The 26,144-nt window shown below is 39.9% G+C and overlaps 2 protein-coding genes across 3 annotated transcripts; one reads left to right on the top strand and one right to left on the bottom strand.

Moving 5' to 3' along the window:
- Positions 1-91: 91 nt before the first annotated feature.
- On the top strand, positions 92-13,586 carry LOC105926670 (synembryn-A). The gene is made up of 14 exons (XM_012863070.3): positions 92-428; positions 700-798; positions 884-931; positions 2,283-2,300; positions 2,422-2,511; positions 3,990-4,570; positions 5,254-5,389; positions 5,462-5,650; positions 6,838-6,932; positions 8,419-8,569; positions 8,699-8,794; positions 9,918-10,062; positions 10,153-10,432; positions 13,344-13,586. The coding sequence occupies exons 2-14, from the start codon at positions 709-711 to the stop codon at positions 13,477-13,479; spliced, it is 2,055 nt and encodes a 684-aa protein (XP_012718524.2). The 5' UTR covers positions 92-428; positions 700-708; the 3' UTR covers positions 13,480-13,586.
- irf3 (interferon regulatory factor 3) lies at positions 13,491-25,770 on the bottom strand. Of its 2 annotated transcripts, XM_012863072.3 has the most exons (11): positions 25,604-25,770; positions 19,540-19,706; positions 18,386-18,557; positions 18,210-18,277; positions 18,067-18,130; positions 17,921-17,986; positions 17,564-17,812; positions 16,797-16,887; positions 15,059-15,348; positions 14,863-14,981; positions 13,491-14,739 (listed from the first exon to the last, which is right to left on the bottom strand). In XM_012863072.3, the coding sequence occupies exons 2-11, from the start codon at positions 19,702-19,704 to the stop codon at positions 14,626-14,628; spliced, it is 1,398 nt and encodes a 465-aa protein (XP_012718526.2). In that variant the 5' UTR covers positions 19,705-19,706; positions 25,604-25,770; the 3' UTR covers positions 13,491-14,625. The 2 variants fall into 2 exon arrangements, with proteins under 2 accessions (XP_012718526.2, XP_021172482.2); XM_021316807.2 differs by lacking the exon at positions 17,564-17,812 and having other exon boundaries at positions 17,864-17,986; positions 25,604-25,769.
- Between the last annotated feature and the right edge of the window lie 374 nt (positions 25,771-26,144).

Raw genomic sequence — 26,144 nt, 5'->3', positions numbered from 1 at the left:
ACCCCAACCATGGCGAGCTGCTGCTTGGTCATGTAACACGTAGCAAAGCTCAGCTGAGGGGGAATAAAAGCAACATTTTAAAGGGTGTTTTAGCCTCTGCTGGGCAGCAGAAGTAAACTTTCAGTTAAATCTGAGCAGCACATGCATGGGAACCCTCCAACAGGTTGAAAGGTCAACACAGGGAGATATAAGCTTAGAGTCCATTAGTGGATTATAACCATAAACACTCGGCGGCTCCTGCATCTCCCTTGGATTAAAGAGAGAGAGGAACACAGAGAGAGACACTGACAGAGACAGGAAAGCAGCCGAACTGAAGTAAAATCGAGGACACGTACGCGGAGGGAGACACACCTGAGCCGAAGGAGAGCTGAAGGATCCGCCGTCGGTCTAAACTCTGAGATTTAAGGCGTTCCTGGAAGCTGCTCACGGTACGTCTGCACATTGTTTCAGTCTGGAACGTCATGGGAATGCTCCGTGTTCATACTCCTGGGAAAACGGTGGAAAACCTCAACGTAAACATGCAGGTTTCTCTCATTCAGGATGGGAGTGCTTCACATTTCCTGCTTTTTAGTTTTCTCACTTTGCATCACCAGCAGGCCTGATCTGTAGACTGCATGTTGCTTTTTTTTGCATTATCCTCGTTACTGCTGTGTAATTTTAATTTAGTTATGGGCCGTGTTGGCGTGTTTGTCGGCGCAGGCAGGAAGCATGGACGTCGACATCGAGGGGATTATCCAGTGCATCAAGCAGGGGGACGAGAACGGAGTTCAGATGCAGCTGCAGCAGTTCAACAAAGAGGTGAACCGGAGGGTCTCGGGTTCATCACACCTGGATGATTTCTGGCGATAACCTCTCCTTCTTGTCTGAATCTGTTCATCCGCAGTACGGCCAGTGCTTCTTCTTTGATGCAGACGACAGGGAGAGAAGGAGGGTGAGTTCCTGCTGTGTGCCGGGAGAAAGTTTAAGGCCCGCATCCCTCTGCTGGTCCTCTCCCCACCCCCACTCAGCCGTGATTAGTAATTGTGCTGCATCAGTCGTCCCTGATCCTCTGTCCCTGCCTGCTCAGGCAGATTGACCTCAGACGGCCCAGCTTCAAACCTGTTGCAAGCAACCGTTAGATTAAAAAAAAAAACGGGTTTTCTGGCATTTCAGAGAACATACTACAGGTCCAAGTCGACATGTTTTAGATTTTATTTAGTCTCGTTCGATGGAGATTAATGTGGTTTTTCACAACCCTTTGGGCTTGGCGTCTACACCATTTCAGGTGTTTGGGAATACGGTTTGCTTTAACCACGGTTCCAAAAATAACACTTATTGCTTGTTTAAGATGTCACAGGGCCAAAAGCATGCAGGTTATTCTCACCCTTCGTCAAACTGTTGCCGTTTTGACTGTTTTCTATCTGATTTTGGGTAAAAGTGACCTTTTTTGTGCTGACACTGCATCAGTTCTTACCTGGCGTTTGGTCATATTATACACAGTTTGACATATAATGATTTAAAATTGTATTCTCTCCTCTGCAAACAGGCTTGAATCGGAAGCAAACTTGCATTTGAAGTGCGAGCCACCAGAATTGACAAAGACTCTTGACTTGGCGTTCAAACGACTTTATAAATTGAGCGAAAGTCCAGATGCTTCCGATTTAAGCCTGTTTGCTGATGCCATGACCCAGAAAACTGAGAATGTCATCCGCACATGGCTACTTATACTAATGGGTTTCTAATAAATGATACATATTTTTATATTTAATCCACCCAAACAACGATCAGAACCAAAATAGATGGTAATATTACCTTAACATCCTTAAGATACCTGCACAATGTTGACAAACTAATACTATTCCCATCCACGATGAGAAAAATCTGTATTTCCCAGTATATCATAACTAAGAGGAGATAAAAGCATATTAAATTTGGCATACTTTCTGATAATTATGAGATCTTTTCTCATAATTACTACATCAGAATGTTGTACAATTAATCATCAAGAAAGGTATAAATAATTGACCCGATCTGACCAGGATGGGCCTCGTCACCTTATAAATATCTATCTATCTATCTATCTATCTATCTATCTATCTATCTATCTATCTATCTATCTATCTATCTATCTATCTATCTATCTATCTATCTATCTATCTATCTATCTATCTATCTATCTAGATAGATAGATAGATAGAGAGAGAGAGAGAGAGAGAGAGAGAGTGAGAGTACAAAATGGTTAACATCTTTTTCTTTCCTCTTTTGCATACTTGCCTGGAAAATGGACGGTTTGATTCCTGCAGCAAAGAAAACTAGAGGAGGTACGAAACAACTAAAGCTTAAATACTGCTGTGTTTATATAGTGCTTTATAAAAAAAATCACTTCTAAACTGTAGCAAAGTGCGTAACAGATGTTTTATTTGCTCTGCACTGATTCATCAGTTCAGGAAGAGCAAGGTGAGGGACTACACCAACTCTGACTCTGACAACGATGACTTTGAGCAGGAAGATCGAGGCCTCATCCTCAGACAGGTAAGCTCTGCTGTCGCTCTCTGCCAGTGCAGAACCAGCCACGTTTACTGGCTTAGTGTGGCAAGCTTAAAAATGAATGCATCTTTTTTTATTATTGTGATGAAAGAAATACATCATGTGATAAATAAGAATATGAAAGTTTGAACAATTATTATTAGTTGTTGCGGACGGTCAAATCCATTGTTGAAGGAATTATTCTGTAGTCTGTTTAGCTTGTGTGTAAAAATGTATTGGGTCACAAGCAGCATCTGTGTTTACAGTATAGGGCTACAAACATGTATAAAATTAATTCTTAAATAAAAAGTAAAGTAAAGCTGCATAATAACGTTTCAATAACACTGAACTAGACATTCAGAGAGATAGGGATGTTTGACCATTTCTCCAGATCACCAGAGTCCTGGGTGCTGTTTTATGCTCTCTTATCTTCAGCTCACCCCAAAGGGTTTCAGGTCTGGGCAGTGGTGGTTTTTATATGGGCAACATGGCTCACTGCCCAGGGTGGCATGGCCTGGGGGCGCCAATTAGATCTCCAAAACCAGAGTTATGTCAGGTGTGAGGTAAACGAGTGTTCTGTTGCTTAATTACGTGTCCAGTCAATGGACACCAGCGACCCCTGGTGTTTTGAACAAAGAAACATGGTTGTGTACTCTGGGTGGCTAATAAAGTGTGAATTAAATGACTATCTGACTTTGTTTTATTATGCACACAGGCTGGATCTGATCATAACTAGTTAAAAATCCAGAACACTTCCAGGTATGCTGTTGTATACAACAGCTGTAAGGTTTTATTTTATAAAACCCAAGGAACCGGATCAGTATTTCTGATCTCAGTGTTTTAGTTATTAATGCTTCTGATACATTACATTCAGGTTCTTTTCCCCAAAGTTATGTTCATCGGGACAGTGGGGGTGTAAAGGGAGGAGCTCTCCCAGGGTGGAAGAACCGCCACTAGCTCTCCGGACAGAGACGACACAGAAGGAGGATGATTCGGCGTCTGGTGAACCTTTTATTGTGTTTTGAATTATCTTCCAGTTAATACCAACAGACGCAATACCAACATATTTTTCCGTTTACTGGAAGAGGCAACCACATTTTTAGATATCCTGGTTTTTCTAAGAGTTCATGATACACGGTGCCCAAAGCCTGTGGAGGAGAAACAGGCCCACAGCATCACAGATCCACCGCCGTGTTTTATACGCTAGACCCTCCTGAAATGTTGCAGTTCTCTACCAGCTTTGGAGATTTTTTTTTTATCTTTACCTCCTTTAGCATCACTGCACATGATTACAAAATAAATTCAGCTTTCTCCCAGCCCAGCCATTGTGTCAGCTCATATCCATACCCTGAGAAAACAAAGGATGATAGTGATTGTGTTAAATAAATGCTCCGTTTTATTCTGAAGGTATTGTTTAAACCACCGGATGTTTGTGTTAGCCCTGGCCAGCACCTTCCATGATGTTTTTCTGCTCCCCTCCACAGAATTTAGCCGTCGTCATTGTGAGGTTCATGAGATCGGGAGTCAAGCGCAGTCTGCAGACGGTCTCCCTGCACTCGCTAAGGATCCTGACCAGGGACAAAAAGATCCTGGGCCATCTGGTGACCGACAGCACTCTGCTGACTCTGGCCAAGCTGGCCGGCCTGACCGCAGACGACGCCGGCGAGGAAGCCAACGACCCTGACTCTGATTTCTACGACAACATCATTGCCTCCCTGGCTGAGGCCAAGCTGCTGCAGGGGCGTGCTGAAGAGGACGGGGGCGAGGGCGAGGCCGTGCACCCGAATGAGGAGCTCTCGGTCGTGGACGAGGACTCCAGGAGCGACGAGCTGGACAGCGACAGCTGGTTCGGCAGCCACAGGACCAGCATCAACGAAATGCACAAAGGGAGCATCCGTCAGAAGGCGCTGGAGCGAGGGAGGAGAGACCGCAGGGAGAGCAAGATGGAGGGGGAAGGAGAGGAGGGGGAGCAGGGCGAAGAGGGGCTGAGAAAGGAGGCCCTGAAGGTTCTGTGTAACATGGTGTACAACAGCACCTGGGCTCAGGAGAGGTTCAGCGCTCTCAGGTGGGTCCAACAAAATTCTAATTTTCTCTTCATAGAAGGTGCACCTGGTCTGGCGTTTTGTTAGCTGTGACATCATCAGGGGAGGCAGATCATCCACTATTACCATCTAACATAGAAAGTACTCCTGGGTCAATGTGAGCTTCTGAGCTTTCTGTGTCTCTGCTCTGTCTTCTTTAAGCCCCAGTGGGTGGAGGCAGATGAGCGTTCACACTGAGCCTGGTTCTGGTTCTGCTGGAGGTTCTCCTCCCTGTTAAAGGGGAGTTTTCCTCTCCACTGTCGCTTCATGCATGCTCAGTATGAGGGATTGCTGCAAAGCCATCAACAATGCAGACGACTGTCCACTGTGGCTCTACGCTCTTTCAGGAGGAGTGAATGCTGCTTGGAGAGACTTGATGCAACCTGCTGGGTTTCCTTAGAGAGGAAACTTTCTGACCAACCTGGAGGATCTGATGGAGTCTGACTTTGGAAAGAGCCTAGAGATGATGTGTTTTGTGAATGGGTGCTATATAAATAAAATTGAATTGACTTGAAAGCATTCAGAATGAAATTTGAATGAACAAAGAAAACCTGTGGCAACATTCCCAAGGATGGAACGGCATCACATTCATCCACCGTGTTAATTTAGCCTTTATGTAAATCAGCCGTTCTCCAGCCATCCGACCCGGGTCCTCCTGTTGTTTCAGGCTTCTGGAGGGTCTCACTGAGCGTCTGTCCTCCGGCGTGAACTGGTCGTCTTCCTCCAGCATTCAGTTCTACGAGCTGCGCCTCATGTTCCTCATCACCGCGCTGAGACCCGAGCTCAGCGCTCAGCTCAAGCAGGTACGTCTGCTCTGTGAGGCGTTTAGGGGGTTCTCCTTCCACGTTCTCACGCTCGTTGTCTCCCTCCTCCAGGAGGGCGGCGTCCCCATCCTCACAGCGGCCCTGGAGAGCTGCCTGGAGGTCCAGTGGAAGGAACCGTACGAGTGCGTCCTGGAGCCCGCGGCGCCACCCATCTCCCTGGAAGCCTCGCAGCGCGTCATGGAGATCCTGAAAATCCTCTTCAACATCACCTACAGCACCCACAAGCAGGAGCCGAGTGAGGTCAGAGACCGTGATGGAAAAAGATGGAGTCAAAGCGCCCGTTTAAAGCATTTAAGGGAACATTTTAAACCTTTTTGTGAACTCAATGACGCTCTTTAGATCATTTCCTCACCCAAACTACAACATGTCATTGTCAGATTTGTTTTTCATTTATTTAGCTAATATGCTGTACATCAATTATTGGGTTTAGATAAAATTCACCCTCCTAAAAATAAAGTTTAGTGGGAAATTGCCTCTGGTGACATCACATAAGGCAAAAGACAACTGATCTTTTAAGTATGCCCATTTGTATGTTTCATGTTGGCTTATTATTATTCTTATTATTCATTTTTTTTAATCAAATTCTTCTTTTTAAAAGTGTTTACTTCTATTCTGCACCGGCACAGTTGAATTATGTGAGCTGTATGTGGGAAACCTGTGTTAATTACTGGAAAATGGAGAAACAAACATGAATGTAGTTTGTGAGGAGGAGCAGGGACATATTTTATCATCACAGATCCTCAGCCATCATTTCAAGCCAGATTGTCGTTTAAACTATATGAGCTGGTTGAATTAATCCCTTAAAATGGTTTTTCAGTCCCAGCCACGTCTCCTGCAGAACCGGCAGCTTCTCCCAAAATCAGGAAGACTTACAGTACTTGCCCAATAAGCCCAATCCCAGCAGCTAGGCCCACCGTGAGCCCGGCTGTAGGGACTGAAACCACTGCCAGATCACAGCAGACTGAGGAAGTAATAAAATAAAACATCAACTTGCTCTCCAGAATAAAAGCGAGGTGCTCTGTTTGGTATTGTCAGAGCTGCGCCGTGGTAGAAACGTGTAAGGTTGAATGAACACTAAAGTGCACCTGCTGCTCGGCTCAGTTCTTCTACCTTTTGTGACGTCATCGACTCAAATTCACACAGAGCAAAATTAGCGTGACTTTTTCTTCTGCGCTCCTTTTAAAAACTTTAAATTTTGTTAACTCCTGCATTGGAAATCCACGCTTCTTCGCCAAGTCACGTTTTAATATTCTGAGCAAATGTATTACGAAAAAAAAAGAAACAGAATACCAAGGGTCGGGTGGTATCTTTAAATGTACATGAAAATGTTGCACCAAAGCCTGTTTCCACCTGTTTGCTGCTTCTTTTTAATCACTATCCGTGTCCAGAGGACTGAAAAGAGTTGTGCTGTTTGTCTGATTGCGCAGGAGGACGCAGCTCTTTACCGACACCTGGTGGCCATTCTGCGTCTCTGCCTGATGAGGAAATGCACGCTGCCTGAGGACAATGACGAGCTACAGGGGTGAGGAGGAGTCACCTCAATTTCTTAATCTGTCCAAAAATGTAACGAATAATAAATGACGGTGGGAGTTTTTACATAAACTCAGAACAGACAAAAACAAAAATAAGGTCGGTGAGAGAAACCTCACAGCGCTAACAGCTTTAGCCATTAGTGATTATCAGAGAAACAAAAGTAGATTTATTACTAAAGAACATGTATGACATGTTATCTTTATTTATTTTCTTTCTTGAACTAAATAAATATGGCTGAAAGCATGTCAGAAAAGTTTTAAACACCTCCGTGATGTTCCAGATTTATCAGGAACGCGTCTGATCTGTTAATTGTTACATAGCCAGAAATTGCAGACCTCAGTGATTTGGAAATTGTGTTGTTGTTTTTTTAAATTGCAAATGCGATTCATTGTCCAGCCTTACCACCCAGAACAAGTCACTTTTCCACTGCGGGACTGAAAGCCTTCAAGAAGAAGTTAGATGTTTATAGAAAGCGTTTGTTTCAGGGATAGCTCAACTTCAAAATTACTTGAAATTTCACAATCATGCACCACTTTGAGTTGTTCTGAAACACAAAGTTTTTGGTTCTAACCTGACAAAATTTGCCAAAGTTTAAAAACTTTTTAAATCACAGTTTATTCCTTTAATATGTATCAGCATAAACAAGCTCCTGGATTTAATAACATCATGTAGTTTGCTCTTTAGGTGAGGCAAGGCAGATTATTTTATATAGCACATTTCTGTATTAGGACAATGCAAAGTGCTTTACATGATTAAACATTGGAAAATAAGAGCAGAATAAACGCCGGTTGGAATAAAATGTAGAAAGTTTAAACAAAAATTAAACATGGGAAAATGGAAACTAAAAGCAAATATTAATGATTAAAAAAAAAAACCTTTAGAGGTTTTCACAAACAGATTTAAAGTCCAACAGAACTGATCTGAAACCCTAAGTCACATGTGTCAAACTCAAGGCCTGCGGGCCGAATCCGGCCCGTCAAGGCAATTCATCCGGCCCTAAAAAAACAAAAAAGGCATATCATGTCATAAAGTAAAGGCATATATCCTTTAAAAGTGGATAAAGTGGATAAAACTGTGCCTCCTGTAAAGAATGTTTTTAACTGTGTAGTAACAGCATCCTGCAACTAAACTAAACATATTAAAACAACCCAGAAATGTCCAGAAAGAGGAAAAAAAGTGTAACTCACCCCAATACCAACTTTTGTTTTGCAGATAAACTGTTTAAATGGGCCGAAGGAGGCTAATTTTAGGTTATTATGATTTTTTTTTTTTTTTTTTACAATTTTATGAGAACTGGAATGAAATTATGAAATCAAATGTAGAAATGAGTTTGACACCCCTGCCCTAAGTAATTCATTTATCTCATGCTCTGGCCTCTGTTTCCTCATGCCGCCCTTCTCTCAGCTGTCTGCGTTCTTACATATTTAAATCTGAAAACTCTTCACTGGTGTGTTAACCCTGTCTGAATGCTGCAGGCACACAGTGAACCTGCTGACGGCGCTCCCTCTCCAGTGTCTGAACGTGCTGCTCACGGTGCCTCTGCAGCCAGAATCAGAGCAAAGTCTGGGAGTCAACATGGACTGTGTCCACACACTGCTGAAGTTCATGGAGAGGCGCCTGGAGGCGGTGAGGGAGAAAGCATATATGCTCCGAGCAAACTTTTTAAAGTTTCTTTTCTTTCTTAGAGAAACGTAAGACAGTTTACACAGTGAATCTTAATGTAAAGCTTTTTTTATTTGTTTCTGTGCCTTTCAGGGAGACAGAGTCAAAGAAAAGCTGACGCCAATCCTCAATCTGCTGACAGAGAGCTGCAGGGTCCACCGAGAAACACGGCTGTATATCAGGAAACATGTAACCTTACCGTAAAATGAGCTCATATAACATGATCCATGTGTTCCTGGATATAGGGTTCTTTGTTCACAGCTTTTCCACGTCACAGATGAACAAACATGTTGCAAATACCTTTTGTTTTTTGGCTAAAGTTGCTTTCGCTCTACTGCGATGGCCAAAACTTCTGAGAATGGCAGAAATCTGCTGAAGTCATATGTTAACGCTCCTGCTTCAGTTTCTGTGATGGCAATCAATAGAGTTTATGAAAGATGTTGGAAATTAATTTTATCCCTGCCTGAAAATGATGGTTTAGCTCCCACAGGAGGGAGTGGTGCTAACATTGGGGGCTTCTCCTAAAGAGCATTTAACTGAGGGATGATGTTGCCACCAGTGCAGAGCTTGCTCAGGAGCGGCAGCAGTAAGGTGTGATAGTTTCCACACACAATGAGGTGAGACAAAAAAAAAAACAGCAAAAATCCTCTTCTGTGTATGAAAAACATCCAGGCTAGGCTGATATTCTGCAGAACGCACCAGGATTGAACTGCAGAGGACTGGAGAGAAGATGTGGAAGAAACGATGAATGATACCACGACTCCTCGCTTCAAAGGGGGGAAATTTCCTCACTGTGTGTCCTAAAAAAACACAACCATGAATGAAGAATGGGATCAAAGCATCCTTTAGGATCAACAATGTAGGGTCAGCTTGATTATGATCAATGTTTTCTCGAGCAAACAATGGTAACGACTAAATTACTTAACAAAACTGAATTTAGTACCATTTAGAAAATGTTGAATCTTTGCCTTAAACTGGCACATTGTTTCCAGTTATTTCAGTATAATATCTGACAGAAAGTTTAACACTGAAGCAGCAAACAACTGGATTTCTGTCAGTCTTGAAACCTTCGGTTACAAAAATCCCAACATTGTCATGTTTTAGCATCTGCTCCTGCAAACCTCACTGTGAAGTCAATTTTAAGCAAAGTCCGACTTAAAGCCAACATCTCCAGCAGGCGGCGCTATTCAGCTCTGAGCAAAAGCATCAAGTAGCAGTTTTTGATGGTCGACATGGCTCGCCACCCAGGGTGTCATTCTGTCCGGGGGCACGTAATCCACTTGAAACACACATTTTGTTTTTCTCTCATTAGATCCTTCCTCCTCTGAAAGATGTGTCACACAGACCAGAGGAAGGGGACACCATCAAGAGTCGCCTGGTTCGTCTCATGACGCATTTGGACACAGACCTGAAACACTGTGCAGCCGACCTCCTCTTCGTCCTCTGCAAGGAAAATGGTAAACTGCATCCTTCATCTGGATCAACAGAGGCTAATCACTAAAATATTGCAGTTTTCACAGCGTCTGCTTCTTCCCTTTGGTTCCCAGTGCGCCGTTTTGTTAAATACACCGGTTACGGTAACGCAGCGGGTCTGCTGGCCACCAGGGGGCTGCTGGGCGGCCAGGGGTCCAGGAGCTCCACCTCTGAAGCCCAGTACTCCAGCGACTCGGACTCGGACACCGAGGAGTACCGTCAGGTCAAGGACCGCGTCAACCCGGTGACGGGGCGGGTGGAGGTGGAGCAGCCGAACCCCATGGAGGGCATGACGGAGGAGGAGAAGGAGGAGGAGGCCAGGAGGCTGATCATGCTCTTCAACAAGCTATCCAAGTAGGCCAAACAATGAACAGGGGAAATATTTAATTCTGGGAAAGTTTGCAGCCTTAAATTGTTGTTTGGAGCAATAAGCAATACTGACATCTAGTGGCTCAAGTCGGTAAAACAGCTTGCCAATCACAACAATCTAATATGTGTGTTGCTGTTGTGAATTTTTACTTCCACAGGATGGGTCTATGTTGTATTCTGTTCTATTTCTGGTCCGATTCTCTTACTGGCTTCCATCTTTTGCCAAAATAAAATACCAAATGCTGCACTCTGTGTTGGGAACCCTGGGAACTCTCATATGATTGGCTCAGGAAACAGGAAGTAGACAAGGGCTACCATAGACATAATAAATGTAGACGCCTCGTTGGCGGGTTCTGCCTATGCTGCGGATGCGTCAGAGTGTCCGCCATGTTGAATGGGGCAAATCTGCTGTTAGACTCAGACACTTAAACAGTATCAGAGGGACTTTAATCTCAGAATAAACTTTATATTCGTAATATTTTTATTTTTATAATATTACAAGTTTATTTTCGTATCCCTCTTGGCCTCATTCTCCTGACTTTATTCTCGTAAAGAATAAAAATAATTACAAGAATCTATCCTGGCCCTATGACTCCAGGACTGAAATAGTTCTGCAAACTGTGAGTATTCTGGAAATGTTCCCCCTTAATTGTCATAATATGATGTTTTTCTCATAATATTACCACTTTTGTCTTTTTTTTACTTTATTTTCCAATTACTTTTTTCTCATATTAGTAATTTTATCACTTTAATACTCCCCCAAAACGTCTGTTACTAATCTGTGTCTATACCAAATCTTTACATGTGACACATGTGACACGGTTTTATGAAATAATGAAGACCACACTGTTTAGATTTAACCAATTGATTATTATATTCATAACACATATATACATTTCTCCCTCTCCCTCTCGCTCTCTCGCTCTCATGTATACATACATACTTATGTATATATATATATATATATATATATATATATATATATATATATATATATATATATATATATATATATATATATATATATATATATATATATATATATAGAGAGAGAGAGAGAGAGAGAGAGAGAGAGAGAGAGAGAGAGAGAGAGAGATAGGTTTATATATATGTATATATACCCACACCTTTTTATTTAGAATACTTCAAAATCTATATATTCACATCGATCAAAGGCCAATCTGGCTGCCAATCTCTATCAATTAATCTCTCTATATTTTTTTACAAGTATATATAAGCTCCATCTATATCTTTCTATCTGAATACTTAAAACATATACACAGGGAACATAGACGTTCACTACTTTCTGACACATGCAATATGGCGGTGACGTCGACGTGCAAACCTGCGCCCAATGAGGCGTCTACGTATATAATGTCTATGAGGGCTACACTCTGAACCGAAGAAATAACCTGGTTTGGCCAAATATGCTTTGACCATTTTATTTCTAAGCTCTTACAGACATTCGTCTAATTTTGAAATACTAATAAAGAATAATAATAGATCATCTGCTCACTGTTTTCTCATGCCTGTATTTCAAAATAAAGGCATATCTAACAAATGCCAATATATATATATATATATATATATATATATATATATATATATATATATTTTTTTTTTTTTTTTTTTTTTTTTTTTCATTTTGCATCAACGTAATTGGATCGTTAATCATTAAATCGATATATCGATGTGGATCTATTACTTCATGTTTTTTATGGCAGATCTATTTTGAGTTTCTTTACAGACCAAAGCACATGGTTAGAGTTCATGCAGAACTAAGTAAACTGCACAATTTATGAGTCAAGTTGCCACTTTTTCTGCAGTGATTTCGTTTTTATATTTTCTGTTTTGTTTTTTTTTTTATTGTATCTCTCTTACCATCCTCCTCAGTGCAAGGGATAAAATCTTCTGGCCCAGCCTAATGATCATCTGCTAAGAGACATGGGCCTCTTTGTCATGTCATATTTACACCCCCGGCAAACAGGAAGTCATGAATAACTGCTTAAAATTACGAAAATCCCAAAAAACATCAACAATTAATATACAAATAGGATAAAAGAAAGTTACATCTTCTTAACCTAACTGCTCTGATAATCTCAAACTTAAAAGCCAATGTGAAAATGTGAGTTTTCAAGAGGGATTTAAAACTAATACCAGTGTGGAAGAAGAAAATTAGTTCTATGACAAGGCTTGCAAATGATTAATACTTATACTTTTAATACCATAAGGATTAATTTAAGCCTGAGCATTTTCACCAAATATGTGTTAGAATAGTTTTCATGAATATTATTAATACTAAAGAGCCGTCATGATGAAGGCTGCCGTGCCAGAATGATAAATATTTTAACAGAACTCCATTAAAACGACGTCTCTTTATCTCCTCCACTGTCAGAGCAGCGTTTAGAAATTTAAAAAAGCTAAGAAGAAACTGTGGTTTTAACAGTTTACTACATGTCTTAATGCATTTTTTAGATATAAATGACAATACTGGTATTTTCTTCTGTTTGGGTATTTTTGTTTATTACATGGCAAATTAACTGCTTTTTCCCCTGTTCTCCCTAAATGAGGAAGGCTCCATTAAGGAAAATGTATTTATTCTCTTGTTCTTTGTTCTAAAATTCTTTATTTCAAGGATAAAAAAAAAAGTTTAAAAATACATTTTAAAAAATGTAGATTGTACCATTTTTAAAACATAAGCTTTTATTTATAGAGGTCGTTGAAGCTTTTTAGGCTTTAAATTTTATTTATTAGGAGAAAACACAAAAATGGCGCTGTGGGTTGTAAAGTTTGCCAACCCCTGCAGGAAAACAACGTTTAAATTAACATAATCAGAAGAGAAAGCAGCAACTTCCTGTAAATAAAATGCACACGTTCTTATGTTGTGTTTTTGCAGAGATAACATCGTCCAGCCGATGGGAGTGGATGAGGAGGGGAAGCTTGTCCCGATGAGGGGTCTGGAGGAAAATCCCCTCGCAGAGGAGGCAAAGTCCGAGTCAGACAACGAGGCAGAATCGGAAAAAGACGACTGAAACATGTCAAATCAGTTAATTTACTTTATTGATTTGTTTTTGTAAACACCCCATTAATTAAGTTGGGTTGGTACATAATTGGATGCTCTGGTTGGAAACCAACAGAGACTGAAATCAAAAAAGGACAAAAATAATGAATTCAGACTAAAGAAAAACCATGTAGAGCAGCTTTCTCAGTGGTTTGACTTCAGATTCTGGTTTGTTGTGTAGTAGTTCCTGAGAAGAGATCTATTTAGTCATGATTATGACATAAGTGATATATGATATGTTATGACATAAGTGTATCAATAAAGTTTGATCTCTCTAAAAATACAATTTCACTCAGCCCACTCAAAGTCCTCCAGTATTTCCTAGTAAGCAACATCCCAGTGGTTAAAACATGGAAAATTAATTCAACAGCAAACATTACATGATACACAATGCCATGTCTTGTAGGATATTATGGAGCACAGATTCATATTCAGATAAATTTACAGCATGAGATGTAAAACACATTAAGATAAATTCATATTTTACTGCCGTGGCACAACATCAAACAGATTTATTTCTCATCCATTTACCAATAATGCCTGTTGATGCATATTCAACACACAGCAAGGATCGTATTAGAAATATGCCGCCCCCTAGTGGTTGGAGGAAAACAAGTTACTCCTAATTTGGTTAATTTTCATATTAAATACAAATACATTTTTCATCAGTTCATGAAATTTGCTTTTGTCATGCAAAAATATGTAACTCTTCAAAAGAATGAAATGCAACAAATCAGATCACAGTCAGGACAACTTGACAAATATGAGAAAATTATTTGCAAGGATACAATCAAGCATGATTAAACCGCCTGTGGTTGGTGCTTTACAGCAACCAATTCTTTTACAAACTTCCTATTTTTAGAGGAATTGTAACAAAACCTATTAATTATGCATGAAGAAAATGTACAGATAAGGGATAGAATGCAAACATATTTATCATTACTTTTACATTGTGACATCTCAGCTGATGCAGCGGGACAACGTGGTTATCGCTTTTACATGATTTGTTTGCCGTTGAATGAAATCTTCCTGAAATGATAAGATGAGATATTCTCACATCTTATGAGGCAGAAAATTACAAAAAAAAAACAAAAACAAAAAAACCAAGAGAAACTCCTCAGTAAAGCTCCATCATTTCTTCAAGCGACATCTGCAAGTCCACAGACTGCAGAGAGGAGGCGCCAAACTCAACAGCCATGTTCTTCAGCAACTCCAGTGACGTCAGAACCACCTGAGAGAGAAAAAAGGAGACAGACAACCCAAATTCAGATCACCATGCCAACTGCTGAGCTCTTTCACTGATTTTTTCTTTTATCAGCAGTTAATTATTTTAAATAAAACCATCCATTTTCACCTCTACCATGATGAGTTTCTTCTCCCAAGGCTTGTTTTCTGGGTCCGGCCACTTTTCCCCGAGACAGAAGAACAGGGCGTACGGCGGGGAGTCCATTCCATTAATGAAATCCAGTATTCCTGCAGGTAAATAATCAACACGCTGAACATGTGGACACACGCTTGCTCACATGAAGGTAGATATTCCCTGTGCGCACCTCGGATAAAGTCCTTGGCTTGGTACAGAGGTTCAGGGTTCATTTTAGGAATCTCCTGCGGACTTCTGCTGTTGTCGAACTTGGAAAGGCTCCAGTAAGCTTTGACCTCACCCCGCCGCTGGCCGTAGATCACGCCCTCCGACATGCCCACGTCCAGGCCGTTGCCAAGACTGTCCAGAATCCTTTGGGTCAGCGTGACTTGGGTCCGGTCCAGAATGCCTTCAGGTGTTGGCAGAGACACGAGTGAGAGGCCCGACTCGTGGTCCAGAGCGGTTCCGTTTAGGTCAGGCCTGAATGCAGTAAGACGTTTTTAACAGCCGTTAATCCATAGGTTCTGCTAGAATGAGTCCGTTTCAGTCATTTAGAGCACAAACTCAAACAGATTGGGTTTATTTACTGCAACATTCTAAATGTTTTAATCATGATTCACTTGAAAGTAGAAACCTGTAACTCTGGGTTTAGACGTCTACCTAACTGAGACCGGATTTAGTCTGATTTTAGCCCAGACGTCTGCAGACGCGTTTTTATTTTTTATTTTTTAGACAACCTTTTATTAATATCCTCTACAGCACTAGATTTCTGGAAAGTGTTTTACAATCAAAAACAAGATTTTGGTTGATTTGATCAACCCCAACAACTTCTCAACCACATTTATACACTATTAGCTATTTTTATTCACCGTGGCATGAAGATGTATTTATAGCTTTTGGACACGCTTAAATGTTTCAAATCATCAACCCTAATTTATTGCCAGACGAAAAAATCAGTAAATATGGTGAGTTTTCAAATAAAATGTGTTTAAAAAGGAACACATCATGTCCCGATCTAAAGAAAAATAAAAAACAAATGATCCCGCCCAATGATGGCTGGAGATAGCCCCTGAGCAGGAATAGCTAACTCGGATTGGAATGTGAATTTCCCTGATATTAAAATGTGTTTTAAGATCTAAACCATTTATGTGCCTCAGCTAAAAAAAAAAAGAAAAAAAAAGAAATCTGTAAATCCTATAAATACTTTTTTACAGCTCTGCAGACGTCTTTTCACTCCTTCCCTTTTCAACCATATTGTGAGAACATTTAGTTCAAACCTCGGCCGAAACACCTAAACATAAAAGATTTCATATTTTCTTAAACAGAATATGTTTTGGACAAGTAAAGTGTTTTTCTGGTATTAAACACAATTTTTGCATTTATACATAATAAAACATTCAACATCTTTTTACTCCAAAACAGACTCGGGCAAACCCACCTGTCAGCCTTGGCTAAATGCAGCAAAGGTTTTCAGAGAGTGACAAAATAGAAAATATTTGACCCAAAAAGTTAGGAAACTTTTCCTAAATTTAAGATTACGGCAAATGAGACCCTTTTTTTATCTACAATAATTTATTATTTTAATTTGTTCTTTTTTTCATTAGGATTTTGCATGTTGGATTAAAATTTTGGGGTTATTATTTTGGAAAAAAAAAAATGCAACTTTGGCCCGCAGGGCAAAAAAAGTTTGAACACCTCTCATTTAGATAGAGAATTAAGTTATGCTTAATAGATTCCTATATAATTATTTATGCTATTCCTTGAGCTTGGAGCTGATAAGACTTTACTAACAGCATTAAAAGCATTTAAAGCAGTCGCTCCATTGCAGCTCTTATATTAGACAGACTCCCAGCGTCTCGATTTTTCAAAGTTTAGCTGCTTTTAAGGGGAAACATTGAATATTTCAAACATTTGTTCTCATGTGTTACCTGTAAACTAGGCGGACTCCAGCTTCATTAGGAACCAGCTGCTGCAAGACCTTCGTCCCTCTGTAGTACACAGACACCTTGAACTCAGTCTCTGAGAATCCACAAAGAGAAGAAGTACAGTTAAAAAAAAAAAAATCATCAACACCCTCCTGTGGATTTCCCACAATCTGAGTTCCTGGGTCTGCGTTGTGATTGGTTGCGAGGTGTAATGACTGTAATATTAACCTACATGGCTAGAATACATAAGGAAGGAAAACTGTTATTCTATTGAACTTTTTATTGACCCTTTTTTTCTATCATGGATATACGTCTATCGATCGTTATATATTGTTAATAAATTATCGTCCAGCCCTTGTTGAAACCACGGAACAGTTTGATGCTATAGCAGAACATCCCAAACACACGTGAAAATGAGCTTTTGATTGGATAAAGCTGGCTGGAATGGCTCAGACCCTGACTCTATGGAGGATAAACATGCTTAAACCCAGAGGAAAGCGAGCAGTTTAAATGATCTCAAAGATTTCTGATAAAATAAAAAATGTAAAAAGTGACCAAGCATCTTGTCAGGACCTTATTGCTGATAGTTATTGGTTTAAATGGTTTTAAAAAACCGACATTCGTTCTCATGGTGCATGCATGTAAACGCTTCATTTCAAATCCTTTTCATCAGAACATGTTGGCAATTTCTTTCCTTATGAATGTGAGTAAATTCTCCATCTGACAGCAGGGACAGCACCCCCCCCCCCCCCCCCCCACCCCCAACTCACTGAAATGCGCTCCATCTCTGGTCTGGTTCACCGTTTGCAGGAACTGCTCGGCGTGCTGCCCGTCGCCGTAGCCCGCCCCCTCCGCTCCCCCCGCCGGACCCGCCGGTTGCTCCGGCAACCCGGCTTCACGGGCCGCAAGCTCAAACATTACTGGATGCTGCTGTTGCCCGGGCAACGGGTGTGCGCCAATCACGACGTGATCCTGCAGCCGCCGTTGCTCGGTGGGGGGCTGAAAGCCTGCGGTGCCCTCTGTGGAAAAGTTGGGAGAGAAACGGGAAAAGCGTGAGCGGGGGAAAGTACCTCGGGCGCGCGTTTGGTTTCTGCTGCCGGAGCGGCGAGGCGACGTGATGAGACTACCTGCTTCAGGGCCAATATTTAGTCCCTGCAGGCACTCCTGGAGGATATCCTGGCTGGCCGGGCATTCTGCGGACAGATGCTGGCATGTCTGAATAAAATCCACCAGTAGTCAGTGAAACAGTATAAAGGCTCCTTGTTGTTTTTACCTGGCATCTGGATGTCTAGTGGATTATAAAGACCATCATCTTCAAAGAAGGGGACAACCTTACTCTGAAAAGCACAGAAATGCGTTTGTTTCCAGCACTTTAACAGCCCATCATGTGTAAAACACTCATGGATCATGGCGTACCTCCTGAGCTATAAAGTTATCAATGGTGTTGCCGTCGTCTTGCTCCTGGGACCCGGAGGAAGACTTGCCTTCGAGGGTAAAGAAAAATCGATAGTTTCAGCTTTAGGAAATATAATTACCAGAAAGATTTCTTTATCCTCATAATTGAATTCGTTGTGACGAAGGCGAACCCTCACCTCCTGATGCCGGCCCCTCCGGCCAGCGGTAGATTTTGTGCGGGTTGGCGGGATCGTTCTTCTGATCCGACACCATTTTGAAGCCCTTTGCTCTCAGGGCGCTGCGGAAGTTCCTCTTCCAGACGGACGGGTCGCCCTGAGCCCGGCCGTTTCCACTCACCTCTGCCCAGGCCTGCAGGGGGAGCGACACCTTTACAGTACCCTGCTATCCATAACGCTTGATCTTCTTTTTTTTTTTTTTACATTTCAGTCACATAATTAAGCTTTGACCTAAACCGCTTAATTGTAGTGCTTGTCGTCCTGCAGGATAGTGAGACTTGGTCTCTTTTGCAGCCTCCACCATGTCTCACTGTGGTGTGTTCAGGGTCATGTGCAGCATCAGTTTACTGCTATTCACAGACTTCTGCACGTGGGCCAAGAAGTAGGACTGGGCAGTAATTCAATAACAATATATATCAATCGACAGACGTAAATCGATGATAGAAAAAGAGGTCAATAAAAAGTTTTTTTTCCTTTTGCATTCTAGCCAATCATGTAGGTTAATATTATTATTATCATTACGTCCTCCCAACCAATCACAACGCAGACCCAGGAATGCTTCCTCCCCTTCAAAGAGTTCAGAGAGCACGTGTTATTTTTTTTTTAAAACTTGTAGTTTTGGTAAAAAGTTGGTTGAATAAAGGTTTGAGTTTGACTTCAGTGTTTGTTCTTTATCTAAAAATAAGTCACTAAGCAACAGCATAAAATGGCCAGGGCTGCACTTAAGATAAATGATTTGAATTTGTTGATAATTATCGATATGGATCAATATAATTCTTGTTTTATCGATGTGCTTTTTTTTTTCCCAAGAAGCTGAATTCTGGGTTTCTCCTGCACGGCTTGTGGTAATCGTTTAACAGGACGTCTCCTGGTTTTCTTTCAACAAGGGTTTGTTTGGATTTATGTATTTGGATGAATTTATGCTAAGATTATATTACATATAAGTGGACTCTCACTACTATCTGGGTGACTGTTGAAGACAATTGGTTCAATTTTATTTTGTATCGGAGCGGGACTTAAAAAAAAAAAAACATCACATAAAGATGAATCCTTTACATTCCCCACATTGCGGTGCAGGAGAAATAACTATTATCACGACAGCAGACCACACTGACCTTAAAGATGAGCACATCAGCGTTGGAGGAGTCCTGTCTCAGAGCGTGCTTCCACGGGATGCAAAACTCTGTTTGCTCAGCGTTTGTCCACTGGACCCCTGGATACCTGCCACTGTCGATGTTGGCCTTAAGCCATGGCATCAGCAGCGGCTTTGATTGGGCCATCTCTGCAAAAAGCGAGAGAAGCAGCAGACGCTGTTAACCGTCCCCTCACGTTAAGGTGCGGATTACAGCGCAACTGTTTTCCGTAACCTGAAGGCAAAGCTTAACAACTCCGGTTAACTTCTGAAGGGAATTTACATGTTACATTCTTCCAGATGTTTTCTAGCTCTAACAGAAATCCGCGCAGTCGTCATCAGTTCCAGTGGAACACATCCAGATTAGCAGTTTATAGGGAATGCACCCTAAATTAAAATAATCTGGTGCAAAAACAGCCAGAATGACGAACTAAACAAGAGCGGGCCTAAACAACGTCCATTCCAACATCTACAGCATGTCCTCACAACACTTCTGGTCCTCCATATGGTCCAATAACTGAATCTGTCAACTGATGAGAGGAAGAAACGGATCCATAATCACGCACATCCTTTGACAGGCACGTGTTAGAAGTCTGAAAACAAGCCTGCCTTTTATTCTGGGAGCATCATCTCACGCTGAAGCATGCGCCGCAATTCTCTAACAGTGAGCGGTGCAGATTTATTTACCTCCTCCTTTATTTGGCAAAAGAAACTTGAACTTATTTTTTTTTCCAGCACTGTAGGAATTTTGAATTTGTTTTTCGTATTTTAAAAATGTCTGAAAGAAAAGGGCTCTCTTTGTCTCATCATATTTAAACAGCAAATTACGCATTACTAATTAAAAGTGCACCCTCTCCGACTTCACTACTTAAAAAAGTAGAATATGCATGAAAAAAGTGTCAGTTGCAATGATCTTATAGCAAATTGGTAGTGCTAATTGTGGAATAAAAGCTGATTTTTTATTTCACAGCTTTCTACGCATCTTTGCCAGAACACTGCTATGGAGAGCATTCTGTTTATCTCTTCTTACTGTTTTTTTCTCCTTTGTTTTAACATATTGTATTGGGGGGGGGTGCAATCAGTAAAACAAAAGTCAAGGACAAAACTTTGATTTTTATTTATTTATTTAAGTTTAAAACCACAGGATAGTTTCTGTTTCATTTCTGCTGACAGACCACATGAAACGAGGATCTTGTTTGCTTTATGCCAGGAAAGTAAAACACATAAACTAACAAAAAAAATGATGGCAAATCAAACAAAAACAGACTTACTCTGTTCACACTTAGGTTTATGTGAACTAAAAGGAGAAACCCATATAATGTTTTTGTCATCAAACCTAAAGTAGAGGTTACAAATTGTAAATAATAACTAGTTTGATCTTGTAATACATAGAAATTTACCGCAGCTAGGGTTGTTTGAACACATGTTTAAATTTTCGGCATAGCAGGTGTTTTGAACCAATTTAAATTTTATGTATCTACTTGTTTTGGATCTGCTTTAATATGACATCAATAAGAAGAGGGGTTAAAATAACAGCAAGATGCTGCGGTCAACCTTAAGATGCTTCAATTGGTTGGCCGGAGATCAGTTCTGGCCAATTTTCCCATTTTTGGTGCTGATTGCAGATCATGCTGATCAGCAGGGCAAATACCAACAAGTCATATTATTCCCCTCTTTATTTGCTGAACTCTTTCATCCTCTAGAGTTGAAACCCGGCTCAGAGTTTAACCTTTTATATACAGTGGTCTGGGTAAATACTCTATGCTGATTGGCTGCTGGGTGTCCGTTAAAAAAATGATATAGGACACCTATACGGCTGAAATTATACTTTCAACGCGTCAAAACGAGATATTAAATAGTTCTCTCAGCCGGTTCTTGTGAAAAAACTTACACTTTTAACCGTGAAAAAAAACATTAGAGTATTAATAATAGATTCAATATTTCTTTCTTTAGTAAGCGACCATGGTATAAGCCAGATAATGTCCGTTGAAGTGTCCAAATTAAGGAACTTTGCGGAAGCAACCGCCGTCCGTTAATTTCTGATAATGGACACCTCGTCAGGCATTTTATCGCTTACATATTTCTCTCACATAGAAAGTTCTCCTGGATCAGTGCTTCTGTGTTACTTTTCTGCCTCTGCGCCGTCTTCCTAAAACTCCAGTCAATCATGGCAGATGGCCGTTCGCACTGAGCCTGGTTCTGTTTCTGCTGGAGGTTTCTTCCTGTTAAAGGGGAGTTTTCCTCTCCACTGTCGCTACATGCATGCTTGGTATGAGGGATTGCTGCAAAGCCATCAATCCAATCCCTGTGACTGTCCACTGTGGCTTCATGCTCATCCAGGAGGAGTGAATGCTGCAAGTAAATGACTGGATGCAATCTTCTGGGTTTCCTTAGATCAGGGATGTCCAAAGTGTGGCTAGGGGGGCAATTTACGGTCCCTAGACTGATTTTGTACAAGGGTTGGACAATTAATCGCATTTGCAATATAATCGCAAATTTAAAAATGCAATTTCCAAATCTCAGACGTCTACAATTTCTGTCTATGTAACAACTAATGGATGAGACGCGTCCTTTAGGTTTTGGTAATTATGTTTAAAGTGGGTTTGCTCCACATGGAACAGAAGAGAGATGTAGCAGTGAGATAATCTAGTGTTATTACTTGTTTCAGAGTTTATCATATAATCATAGTTTTTAACAGAAACTTTCAGGAATCTCACCACAGCATTAAGTTCTGGTCAGACAGTTTAATACATAAACTGGTTTGTTGGTTGAACTTTATGTTAAACAAGGATCGATGTCCAACTTAACAAGCTGTTCGATAATAATATTCTGAATAATAAAAACAGTTTAATTTCTTGTTTTAAATAGTCCCTGTTAGCAAACATATATCTACTGGGTATTTTGTTGCTTGTGGTTCATGCAGAGAAAAGTCTGAATTAAATTGTAATCACAGTTTTGCTTGAAATACATTGCAATTTAGATTTGTGGCAAAATCGTGCAGACCTAATTTGTAACAGTTGATATTTGTTCATTGGACACTTTTCCTTATCTCCAATCCGCATCTGTTTCCTACAAATCTCAGACTATTTTATTCTTTAATAGCAAGTTTATTGTTGGAAAAACTATATTTGTTTTTTAGCTTTCACAATTTTCGGGTTGATCATTTTGGCCCTAGTGACAAAAAGGTTTGTACACACTCCATTTGATAGCAACTTTTCAATATTTAACTGCATTATTTGAAAACTATGATCAATTTAAAAAGGATGCACTTGACTCGGAAACAGTCCGCATAATCAGAAGGGCTTGACTTTTTATTGTAAAGTGACTTGAGACGATGTTTTGTGAATTGCTGCTACAGTATACAAATAAACTGAACTGAATTACTTAAATGCATCAAAACTGAAAATTCAATTAATTCAATAAAGCATCAAACTGCTTTATTAATCATGAATATTAGCGAACATATGGTGAGATGCATCAATGGGGGAAAATCTTGTAAATTATCATTTCAATCAAAAACTAAAACATTGAATAAAAAATCAGCAGCAGAGATTTACTGGGCAAGAATAATAGATCCATTTCACGCTGTAACATGAAAACATATTGTTAGTGTTTGTGCAATATATAATCATGTTATGGCTTATTAAAATATAGATATTTATCAAGTTAGAACACAGTTCCTTTCCCGATCTTACAGTATAATATTTAAATTGTACCAACATAGTCATTTATAGTGCAAGAGTCATAAAAGATATTTTCTGGTTGTGATATATATTTCATATTCAGAATTATACATGTATTATTTTATTATAACATTAAAGCATAAGGTACAACTGTGGAAAGTATGTTTTTAGAACAATGAAAGTATTGCATCATTTTCAATTTATTTTTCTTAAACCTTTATTTAACCAGATAAAAGACCCACAAGACCTCATGTCACATGTTATAGCGGACAAGACGGGTAACAACACAATTACTAAAATACATAAAGAGCGATTTGATGAACTAAAGGCAGAAGTTACTGTTACAGTAATACTATTAAATCTAAAATGGTAGCGGTTTAAGTTTTAAAACGCAGGCACCGTGAAACCAGTTATGACAGTTTTGGTTCAAATGGTAGAGCATTAAGAGAAGAGGGGGCAGAAAAACTGAAAGCTTTCAGTTGTACCACGAGAAGCAGAGAAATACAGAAATACGTCGTTTGGTAAGGCATATTGGCTTTCAGTTTCAGAAAAGTGCATAAATGAGTGGGAACTAAGCCAATAATTGTGAGCTTCCAGTTCACAGGGATGAGTGAGGCGGCTAGAAGCGGAGAAAAGTCTCAGAGCACAGCGGCACACCGGAGTCACAGCCTGGTTGAAATAAACGACTGCTTGAAATAGAAATATAAGCAAGATATTTTATTTAGTTATAGGTTTGTTCTCAGAGAAAAGAGATGAATCTGGGAGGTAAAAACAATTCTGGGGGTATTTTCCAGCTTCTAAAACCAATTTTTATTTGCTCCAAACAGATCTGCACTGCATCAAGGGCGGATTGCAGGAATTCAAATGTCTGTGCGATTGAGTTTGAATGGCAGTAGAGAGCACAGAATCATCAGCATAAAGATGCATTTCACCGGTTTGTTCGCAGATAGAAGTCAGTATGAGCCAGAAAAGGTCTGATCAATACATTCATACTTCAGGAGGCTCGTTTCAGATTTATTGTAAAACTATAGATACTTAATAATTCAAGCTACTAAAGGCACACCGAGTATTGTTTTATATTGTATGTTAACTGTAATTTTAGTTACTTATTTTATTTTGTGTTTGATTATTTTATTCTCTCTTTGTATTAATTTCCCACTTTGTAACACAGAGGTTGCACAGAAATTTCCCTGGGTATAAATAAAGCTTTCTGAATCATGAAGGCGAGCAGCTGAACGTGAGAGAGAGCAGCCTGTCTGACCCTAAAATACATCGCGTCACAATAATAAAGATGTGAGGATCCTTCCTGGAGAAAATGGATTTCAGATTCTAATTCTTTTTCTATTAAATGATAATCCAATTTTTTTTATTTAATTTGTTCCTTAAATGTATACATTTTTAAAATGTTCTTTGTCTTTCAGTGATACTGTTCACACGTCTTAAACACTTACAAACTACTAAGGCACAAGTAGACATTATAACTGAGAAATTAAACCAGAAACTAGATTAAATCTTTAGATAAAACATATACAACTTGAAAGCGGATTGTTGTGGTTGCTTTTCTTTTACCCACTTCCCCAAATTGGAGAAAAGAAATAAACAGGTATTCACAAGTTTGCCAAATAATAAAACCAAGAAAGAGGAAACAGACTGACAACAGAGAGTAAGGATACACCGCTGTAATTATGATAGCAAATACAACCAAAATACACTTAAAATGCTAATACATATACATATACATATATATATATATATATATATATATATATATATATATATAATATGCAAGTAGAAAATACGTTCTGATGAACAAAAAGTACATTTAAAAATCATTTTCACTGCAAAAACTGAAGTAAAAATAATCATAATTTTCTTGAAATTAGTGTATCTGTCCTTGATCTGAGCAGGTAAATAAGACTGTGGATGGAATAAGTGTTTTGACCCCTAAAATAAGATATATATATATATAGATATAGATATACTGCACTTAAAATAAGATGATGGAGATGAGTTGTTTCTATTTTAAGTGTTGTTCCATTGGCAGATAGTCTTATTTACCTGCTCAAATCAAGAACAAATACACCAATTTCAAGAAAATTTAACTTCCTTTTAGTTCCCTTTTTGCAGTGTTGTATTAGTTTGAAGCAGTACTCTGATCTTAAATGTAATTTTTTCCCATCAAAATCCTCATAGTTAACTAAGTTAAAGGTTTAAACATCAGCCTGTCTAATTAATCTATACAATGTGTCTCAATCAATGAAAGGAGAATAATCATATTAATCATATTCATTTTTTCATTATTATCATCAGGTTCTTGCATATCACCTGATCTTTCACCAAACAAAATAACCGAGCCTCTCCCACCTGCAGGGTCGAAGGTTCGGTTCGTCCAGTCCCGGTTTTCAGAGGCCGGAGTCAGGGACGCGTCCGCCGCTGTTAGGGGGTGCAGACACGGCTGCGGTCCGGTCCGACCTGCGGCTTCTCCCGGCTGATTTCGGACTTTCAGACTTCTCGGGAAACTCCGACGGTCTGTTTCGTTTTCCTGATGTGACGTCAGCACGCAGGGCGGACCTGTCTGACGGGGCAAGACGCGCGCGTGCGCGCACACGTCACGCTCAGGTTTACCGACTTCTGAGGAACAAGTTTAAAAAAGTTGTTTTTAAAGTAGCGAAATGCGTCAGATTATAACCCTCCATCTGAGATTTCACTGTATGTATGACAAATAAAGCACCTTATTCTTATTCTTATAGTACTTTATTTTAATAAGTTAAATTAGAGTTTGGACGCGGTGTTTTGAAAAGTAGTACAAATAATCTTATGTTCGAATTTAGCGTAAAATCAGGCAGATTTTAATTAATTTTGAAAGGTTACAGCTGGGATTTCTTTTAGGTTATATTTTAACACG

Source organism: Fundulus heteroclitus, chromosome 10, assembly GCF_011125445.2.
Source record: "Fundulus heteroclitus isolate FHET01 chromosome 10, MU-UCD_Fhet_4.1, whole genome shotgun sequence".
Classification (NCBI taxonomy): domain Eukaryota; kingdom Metazoa; phylum Chordata; class Actinopteri; order Cyprinodontiformes; family Fundulidae; genus Fundulus; species Fundulus heteroclitus.
This window is presented reverse-complemented; position numbering and strand designations above follow the sequence as displayed.